Source organism: Balaenoptera physalus (assembly GCF_965194825.1).
Source record: "Balaenoptera physalus genome assembly, chromosome: 1".
Classification (NCBI taxonomy): Eukaryota; Metazoa; Chordata; class Mammalia; order Artiodactyla; family Balaenopteridae; genus Balaenoptera; species Balaenoptera physalus.
Genome location: NC_138882.1, coordinates 36,112,997 through 36,122,662, shown reverse-complemented (window position 1 = coordinate 36,122,662; position 9,666 = coordinate 36,112,997). Strand labels below are relative to the sequence as shown.

Genomic DNA, 9,666 nt, shown 5'->3' with positions numbered 1-9,666 from the left:
TCTTCTGTAAAATGGAAATTACCAGATAGAGGAGAAAGGAACATAATTACTCAGGATAGAGCCTGCAAAGCAATGTGTGCTGGAATATGCAGGGGCTGATTTCATGGGAAAGCAGGGTTTCAGGATTGAGGGGTCCTGGAGTGTGCCAGGACTTCCAACTGACTGTTGGGGGAAATGGAGAAGGGGGGCATCCTGGAGTCTTGCAGGTGAGATGCCTTGCTGTGACAGGGGGAGGGATCGCTGACACCCCACATGTGAGAAGAGAGGGAGAGTGAACACAGGGAGGCTGCACCGCTGTCCACTCTTGAGACAGGATCCACACATCAAACCCTACGACAAGCTCACATTTCCCAGCTTTTCTCACCCAGAATCACTGCCTTTGTTTAGAGGAGGGGATGGGGGAGGAGACAGAGGGCCAGGAGGGAGGGGCCCCGCGGTGCCGCCGCCGCCCCCACCCACCCCCCCGGTTGTGCGGAGCCCGACTGCCACTCAGCTCTGGCGCCGTGGGCGACGGAGGCGCCGGGTGCCCGAGTCGAGTCCCAGACAGCTGCCATCCCTCTGGACCTGACAGGCTGGCCCTGGATTCTTCAGGCATCCCTGGAGCAAGAGGCTGCCCAAGGCGTGGAGCTGGGAGGGCGCTTGGACAGAACCATTCAGGTGGCTAGGAGCTCCGCCAGCTTTGGTCACCTTGGGTAAGTCTGTACCTCAGTTCGCCTCCGGGTCATCCCCAGTGGGGATGCAGGAAAGGGTTGAAAGAGGCGACTAGAATGCCCCCTTGGGGCAGGGTGTGTGCGAGGGTCCCTGGCAGAGCCGGACCGGGACCGGGGACTGCTAGGAAGCAGGAGCCAGCAGTGCCTCTGGTGGGTGGGCGCAGGGCATGTGTGCGCTGCAAGCTGGGGAAAGGGGACCCTGCACCCTGGCTTGGTGCTGGGCTCAGTCCTCCAGACCCACGTCTGCCAGACCAGTCCCAGGTGCGAAACAGGGGCGCTACGTCTTTAAAAGCGTCCGGGCTGAGCCTCTGCCGCACCATGTGATTGCCTGAAAGGCCGGGCTAGGAGCTCTGCGGCGGGAGCCTGGAGGATTGTGAGCTGCTGCGCGCGGTGCTGAGAGCCCAGCCCTGCCTGGCGCGGCCTCAAGCCCTGAGCGGCACCAGGTGCCCGGAACTTTGGGCACCGCCTCTGGGACTCCCTGGCCACCAGCAGACAGGATGGTGAGCTCCCTGCATCCTGTTCTGTGGGCATGGGTAGGCAGAGCCAAGCACGGGGGACCCCTGTTGGGTGAGTGTGTGCTGGGAACTGCCTCACACCTGATAGAAAAGCCAGTGGAGGAGTGAGTGCTGCTATTTTATGTTGTCGAATGGATCCTCTGGGATTGATAAGGGGAGGGGACAAAGATTCGGCAGAGAAAGGGTTAGGGTACCCCACCAGCTTGGGCAGGCACTAGATGTGCCAAGTGGGGCACATCTCCAAAGGGCAGCTGGACTTCCAGAGCTGCCTGGGTTCCCCTCCCCCTCCCAGACAGGCCTTCCCACCCCAGGCTTCCGTGACCACAGGTGCTTGCCTCCTGCCCCTTGGTGCCTGTCTGCTGATGTGCCCAGCCTGTGCCCACCATGCCGCCCTCCATCTCGGCCTTCCAGGCCGCGTATATTGGCATCGAGGTGCTCATCGCCCTGGTCTCCGTGCCTGGGAACGTGCTGGTGATCTGGGCAGTGAAGGTGAACCAGGCACTGCGGGATGCCACGTTCTGCTTCATCGTGTCCCTGGCAGTGGCTGATGTGGCAGTGGGCGCTCTGGTCATCCCACTTGCCATCCTCATCAACATTGGGCCACAGACCTACTTCCACACCTGCCTCATGGTCGCCTGCCCTGTCCTCATCCTCACTCAGAGCTCCATCTTGGCCCTGCTGGCAATTGCTGTCGACCGCTACCTCCGTGTCAAGATCCCGCTCAGGTGAGTCCAGAGCAGCTGAAGGTACCTGCTGTGCCCCATGCTGGGTGGCTTGAGGGCCATCTAGAGAGGATAAAAGGTAGAGCATAAGACCCCAAGTAAGCCGGATAGTCTCTGGGCCATTGTGCCCCAGCCCTCACTCTGCCTTCCTCTCCTCTGCTCTACAGTATCAGGCTGAACTGAAGTTGAAGCAGGAGGGGGCTGGGTGGCTGGAGGAATGTGAACCTGGCAGTGCTCAGGACCCCAGAGCTGAAGCTCCACTGTTCTCCTGACCCAGCCAGGGAACCTGAGGCTGCCTGTTCAGCCTGGCCTGGGGGGGCGGGGGTGGGGTGGACAGTGAGCCCTGGTTGGGAATGAGCTGATCTCCACCAGTTTGAGGGAAGTGGAAGGGGCAGAGCAGATTGCTAGGGTGGGCTTAGGGTGGCACACCACGGACAGGAGTGCTGCTTCTCTAACCAGACCTGGGAAAGCTTCCTGAGGATACTCTTTCTTGTTCTGCAGATACCCTTGTGCTAGCCAGCTCCATGCCCCAGGGCTGTCCTGTTGAACCCAGACAGTCTGCTTACCTCTGCCCAACTCCCACTTATGGGATCTCTGTTGCAGGCAGGAGGAGGCAGGCTCTTAATGTTCCTGTTGTGTTGCAAAACCATGTTGTGTTTCCGGTCACAGCAGAGGTGCTTATGCTGTGTCCAGGCAGCACCAGGGTGGGTGACCTAATAGTGGCAGTCCTGTCATGCAGGTGTCCAGTCCACATTGGGGCTCTTTCCCTGGGCCTGCCAGGCCATAATCTTGTCACCAGGCAGTGCCTGGGCCACCAAGTGCCAGCAAATGCCTGGGCACACTGCCAGTGCTGGCCTCACTGGGACATTCTTGTGAGGCGTGCTTGCCCCCTCTTTAAATCTTCTCACCAGTAGATTCCCTTTCTACTGCGGAGTTCTAGACGTCTTCGGCACCTGCTGTCCCTGGAGTAGCTTCCATAACTGGGACGTGGAGCCTCTGGCCTCGCCTGACAACTTGCCCAGGCAGGCCTAGGCACCCATGTTTCTCCTGTTTGCATTACATTTGTACACATTTAATTTTTCAAAGATTTTATAATGCACCATGTTTTTCCTCTTTTCATCATGATCCTATAAGGGAGGTGAAGTAGGAGCTGGTAAAGGGGAAACAGATCCAGAGAACCTCCTGAAGCTGGTTGGGAGCAGAGCCTTGATTCCACTGCTCCCCTTCCTTCCTGATTCCCCCAGTGTCCCAGCCCCCTGATGGCAGTGTTTCTGCCCTGTTTACCTCCTTCACAACCTCCAAGTTTCCCAGGGAAGGTGACGTGAAGACTGCCGCTCAGGGGAGAAGGGAAGACAGGGAAGGCAGCCCAGAAACCCTGTAAGCTCAGCCACTGAGGGGCCTTCATGCTGCCATTAGCCCCAGGTTGTGGCTGGGCTATACCAATGAACCTGATTTCAACCCATTAGAGTGGGCTGGGCCTCTGAGCCTGGCGATTATAACAAAGTGTTGCCACATTAGGAAAGTCATGCAGATATGTGAATATAGGAAGGCTGCTTAAGAAATCTGGTCTATTGAGTGGGTGCCAATGCAAACCAAAGGCCTGGTCATGATGTAACAGAGGTTACGGGCCCACAGAATGTGCCCTCCTTGTCCTGTGGGGATGGCGATGGCTGTGCTGGCAGAATTGCAGGCTCATTCTTCCAGAAGACAGCTTCTGTTGCTCCTTGCTCCAGCCTTGAGGAGCTGGGGGTCTTTAAGAGCTGTCGTTGGAGGGCCAAGGCAGAGGTATGCATAGAGGCTAACAATACAGGCCTGGGTTCAAATCCTTGCTATGAATTCCTAGCTGTATGACCTTGAGAAAGTCACTTATTAACCTCCTTCAGTTTTAACTTACACGTCAATAAAAGGAGACATTAATAATAGTACCTTCTTCCTAGGATGATTGGAAGAATATAATAAACTCCTACATATAAAGAACGTGGTACTGTATAATGCACTTGGCGTTATATGCAAGCCATAAGTGGTAGGTTTATTTTGTAGTTTTATTATCATTGTTAACATATGGTTCAAAGTGGGTCCGAATAGGCAAGCCCTGCGCCCCCCCCCCCACACTGATGCTCTTACATAACAACACATATGCCCTTATACACATGCACGCACACATGGGCACACATGACACACCACATTTCCAGGGAGGTGTCAAAGTACTGTTAAGTTATATTTATACATGTTTTTCTTCCTTGCTAGATTGTCATGCCTCAAGTGCAGCGACCTGGGCAGTGACCACATTTTGTTCGTTTCTACAAATTCTCCAGAATGCCTAGCATAGTGTCTGGCGCATAGCAGACACTCAGTAAATGTTGATTGAATTGGATGAGTTTTCAGAGCTCACACGGTTGAGCCTCAGGCAGGCCTTCCAGGGGTCTAACCTCTAACCATCGTGCTGTGGTCTGTATCTTCCCAGCATTCTACCTCAGGGCCCTGACCACAGCTGCCCTTATCAGCTCAGGTGGCTCCTTCAGAGCCACACCCCACTAGTGCCTGAGAGAGGAGTCTTTCTCCTGAGTTAGAGAAAGGCTGCTGGGCCTAGCTTCCAAAGCTGGGATCCTGGAGGCTGGGCTGAGGTGACGGGTCACTCCAGGTCCCCGTGCAGGAGGAACAGCTTGCGCTGCTGCCCTCTGGGCAGCTGGAGTCAGCAGGCTGCTGGGTCTGGGAGAACACCTTTCTGCCGGAGGTCCCCAGGTGCCTGGCTCCCTGCCCTGACAAGCCAGACAGAGGTAGATGTGGCCTGGGAACCAGGGAGAAATACTGCCCAAGCATTGGTGAGGCATGTATGGGGCATTCAGTGACAGGAGTCAGCTGGGCCCCTCACCAAGCAAGGCATTGTTTGGTCAGGCAACTACAAATTTTATTTCCTTCCACTTGGCAGAAAGCCAAGAGAAAAAAAGGTTCACATCGTGTAGTGTGATCCAGTTACAAAAAAAAAGCTTAAATTGTTGATTCATCAATAACCTGTGGTTATTTAAAGGTATTTTACAGGTTATTTGCCTGGCACCTCCACATGCTTGGTAATGGATACCCCATCCCCCTCAGCTCCTACTTCTAGGGAATCCCTGGGTTTTCTTGGTGGCACTCTGTGCCAACTTGATACCTACTCCAGGGGGCTTGTTATGGGGAGGAGTGCCACTCCCTGACCACCACAGCCCTCTCTGTGGGAAGGAGACCTGTCTGTGACTAGATGGCTTGGTGTGGGGTGAAGGGGTGATGGGTATTTGGGAGTCAGAAATACCTGAGTTTGAACCTTGCTGTTACAAACTAGCTGTGCAACCTTCTTGGATAAGTTATTCAATCCCTGAGCCTCCTCTTTGCCACCACACCCCCTGCCACCGTCTGTTAAATGAAGGGACTGGATTCTGGATTCGAGGTCTCTGAGGTTCCTTTCAGCTCTAACTTTCTATAGTTCTTCCTTACCATGACTCTTGCCAATACTGTGTTGAAATCCTGGGAAGATTGTGTTGTGTTTTTAAGCTCCTAGTGGTTATGAGCTAGGCACAATGCTATATTTTTATATGCTTTATCTCATTTAATGCTCATAGTTTCTTGCTGGTAGAGGTTATTGTTATCCCCATTCTAGACACGTCTATAGATACACTGAGGTCTAAAGCTCAGGAAGGTTCAGTAATTTTCCCAAACATCTTATCAGGAGCCAAGACAGGATTTGAATCCAGGTCTGTCTACCAGAGATGCCTTTAACCAGTGAGCCCATATGTGTTTTGAATCAGCCTCGAGAAGCTATAGGATTTATGGAGCAGTTTCCTCACGGCTGTCAGTGGGGGTGATATTTCCCCTCTGATTTTTGCCATGGCCTCTGCACTCTGCTCCAGCCCATGCTTGGTGCCTCTCCCTCCCTCCTCACCTTCACTCCAGTGGGCAGTTGAGCCCCTGGCAGCCCTGCCTCTGTCCACAGCTGGAGGCCTGCCCAACTGGGCTGCTGGCCAGGGAAGTACAGCAGAGTGTGGGGGAGGCCAGACTGCTGGACCAGAGCTCTGGGAAAGAAATCTGGTAGATTAAGGTATGTTTGCTTTTAGGCATCAATTTAGCCCTCTCCCCCAACCCCCCAGCTAGCCTGGGCTCTCTATTGGTGCCATCTGCTTTCAGCAGAGGTAGGCCATCTCTAGCTCCTGTATGGATGGATTAGTCATTGGCCTAGAGTGGCTGAGACAGAAGAGGAGTGATAGCAAGCCCTGATGCCCAACTCCCTCACATTTGGAGAAGAGGAAACAGAGGCCCAGAGTTCCAGCATGTTCAAGGTCACTGAGCCACAGCCTCTTTTCTCCTCCTAATTCTGACTCTTGCTCCCCAGCCTTTGATGTAAAAGGCTTACCTGCAAGGAATAGAACAGAGAAATTTTAGCCTCCACAGGTTAAGTCAGCAAATTAATGGTGGGCTTACAGGGGGAAAGTGATGGAAGAATGTCAACTTTGTGATTAAAAAGGTAATTTCTTTGTTTGAACTAGGGATAGCCTTCAGGTGGGTTATGCTAAAGAGCACTCTGGGCAATCCAGATTAATATCAGTGGTGAAAGCTTCTCCCAGCTGACATTGGAATGGCATCTAGGAAGCCTCCGAGTGCTTTAGGAGTGCTGCTTGGAAGCAAGGGAATGGCCAGGCTACTTTCTGAAGAACCCCTCTACCCAGAGGTCATGGGGCAGAGCCTTGGAGGCTGTGTTGTGTTTGATATTTGATATTTATTTCCAAGCATAAAAGCAATCCATGTTTATTGTTAAAAATTTGAGAAATATAGAAAGGAATAAAGATGACAAAATAACCAGTAATTCTGCCACCTGCAGATCACTACTGTTAAATTTCTGGTGTTCCAGAAAATTTTCCCACATAGATAGATGATAGATAGATAGATAGATAGATGTTAGATAGATAATTATTTTTACATAGTTGAGTGCATCTATGGTTTTTATATCCTATTTTATACACTTAATGTTACATTATAATCATTTCCCCCATGTCAATAAAGAATATTTTCTAAGGATTTTTATAATGGTATAATATTGGATTGTCTTTTTATTCATCTTTCAAGTCTTAGCTAAAACAGCCCCTTCTTAAGGAGGCCTTCTCTGACCCCCTCCCCCGCTAGACCAGGTTCATTTCCTCTGTTAGTTACTCCGGGTGGATCTATTTTTCCTTCCCCATCTCTCCTGGCCCAGGTAGTTTTTCTGGGCTTGGTAAGCACCAAAAAGGCCAGGACCACATCTGCTCACCTACCTATGTAACCCCCATGCCTGGCACAGAGTAGGCATGCTATAAACATTTTTTGAATAAATGATTATCATATTTTATTGACTCATTTTTATAATTTTGACTAGATTGTTACTGATTTTTAATTTTTACAAATAATACTACAGTGATACCCACAATTCACATTGTTTGTAGGATCAGAGCCAAGCCTAGAACTTTGGGTTTTGCCTCCTAGTAGATAGCACAGCTTCTGTCTGTAAGGATTTTCTTATAAGGTTAAATATTTCCCAACTCCCTTTCCTCCAACTCTCCCTTCTCCTCCTGCCCAGTTTCACCAAAACTGAAAACCCCCAGAGGCGCACCTGGCATTTCTCTGCCCATTTGCCCTTCTGGGCTAGGTAGTGCAGGACTGTCTGGCCCCCAAGTCTAGTCCACATTGCCTAGTCTCTATTCCCTGAGGCCTGGGCATCCTGTTTCTTTGCATCTTAGTGAGGAGAGCAGTCCCTAGAGTAGAGGGCTTGGAGTATGGTACTTCCTTGTTGGCCTCATTTGGCAGGATGGGCACAGAACAGAGAGGAAGGACGATACCTGGCTCTTTGAGCTGCATGAATCACCCCTTCAGCCTCAGCCTCCTTCTTAGCTCAAGCCCAAAGGAGGCTACCAGCTCTGTAGAACAAAGAAAAGGCTGGCAGTTGATGGTGGGCTGGGATACAAAGGGGAGGAGGGTAGGTGGGCCTTGGCATTCATGTCCCCTTGGAAATACTGGCTTGTGGGTGGGCAGGGAGACAGGGACAGCTGGCAAAGGGCTTCCCTGACCCAAAAGATAAAGGAGATCAGGCATCTTATCCTGCAATGCTCCTCACCCTGGAAGTTTTTTCCTTAGCAGGATTGCAGAGAGCTGTTCAGTTAGGGAGCTGGTGATATCCATTTATCTATTTCATAAACATACTTTGAGTACTGACCATTTACTGGGTACTTTGTGGGGCCTGGGGATACAGAGATGGGCAGGCTGGTCTGGTCTCTATCTCTGTCTGGGGGTGCTTAGACACTGTTGAGATTGTGGATTCCCACAGACCAAGGTGGCCAAGTAGAAACTCCCAACCTGCCTTTGGTGGGAGTGGAGGTGGCTGGAGAGCTGAAAATCAGCCCCTGACACCTTGCAGTGCTTGGGCTGGGCATCTGGACCCAACTCCACACCCACTCTCTGCAGCCCTGGTCATGGTGGAGAGGGCCTTTGGGACTGTCTTCCTGCCACCTGCTTTCAGAACTTCTCTGTTCTTTGGGAGAGGAAAGCAACTGGTCACCCTGATTTGTCTCCACACAGGGCCCTAATATAGAGAAATCTGTTCATTCATTCATTCAGCAATACTTATTGAGTGCCTCCTATGTACCAGGCATTGTTATGGATACTTGGGATACATTCATTAACTAAACAAAGATCTTCATGGAGGCTGCATGCTAATGGGTTGGTGGACAGACGCTAAATAATAAACATAATACCTAATATGTAGAGTGTTAGAAGGTAAAATAAAAAGCAGGGCAAATGGGATCGGGAATGCTAAGATGGGGGTGGGGAGAAAGGTTTACAATTTCAAATGGGGTGGTAAGTGTGGCTTCCTTGAGAAGGTGCCATTTGAGCACAATCTTGGGGGTGAGGAACTCTGCCATGCAGATACTGGGAGAACATTCCACACAGAGGAAATAATTAGAGCAAAGGTCCTAGGGAAGGAACGTACCCAAAGTGGTAGCAAGGAGGTCTGTGTGGCTGGGATAAAGGGGGAGAGTGGTTGGAGATAAGCCTGGAAAGATAATAAGCTGCTGGCTTGGAGGCTACTGGAAGGACATTGGCTTTTACTCTGAGGGAGATGGGGAGCCATTGCAGGTTTAGAGCAAGGAATTGACATGATATGACTTAGGTTTTAAAGGCTCACTCTGACTGCTGTGTTGAGAATATGCTGTAGGGGCAAGCAGGGGACTAGTTAGGAGCTACAGCAGTAATTCAGACAAAAGAAGAGGGAAGTGGCTTGAATCAGAATGATAGGAAGCAGAGGAGGTGGTAAGAAGTGATTAATTCTGGATGTGCATTTTCAAATTTTAACTTTTTATATCCTTTTTATTGAGGTAAAATATTCATACAGTACATAAGTCTTAAGTGTATAGCTCAATAAGTTTTTGGCATATGGATGTATCTATGTAACCACCCCCCAGATCAATATTTGGAACATTTTCAACACCCCAGAAGGTGCTTTCCAAAGGTACTTTCCAAAAGGTAACCACTATTTTCACCTTTATCCCTATAGATTGATTTTGCCTTTTCTTGAAATTTTATAAAGGGAATTGAGTAGTATATACTCTTTCTGTCTGGCTTCTGAAGCTTAAAATTATGTCTGAGATTCATCCATACTATTGAGCGAAATAGTAGGTTTTGCTTGTTTGTTTTTGTTTTGTTTTGTTTTTTCTCATTGCT

The 9,666-nt window shown here is 50.5% G+C and overlaps 1 protein-coding gene across 8 annotated transcripts in view; it reads left to right on the top strand.

The window, feature by feature from the left end:
* The first annotated feature begins 444 nt into the window (after positions 1 to 444).
* Positions 445 to 9,666, top strand: part of ADORA1 (adenosine A1 receptor) — a 34,943-nt gene continuing 25,721 nt past the window's right edge. Inside the window, exons 1-2 of one of the 8 annotated variants that reach the window (XM_082434827.1) lie at positions 557 to 692; positions 1,553 to 1,950. In XM_082434827.1, coding sequence (XP_082290953.1) covers positions 1,610 to 1,950 — 341 coding nt within the window. In that variant the 5' untranslated portion in view covers positions 557 to 692; positions 1,553 to 1,609. Of the gene's footprint in view, positions 693 to 1,045; positions 1,951 to 9,666 lie in introns of those variants that run through there. The other 7 variants (XM_082434830.1, XM_082434831.1, XM_082434829.1 and 4 more) reach the window with 7 other exon arrangements.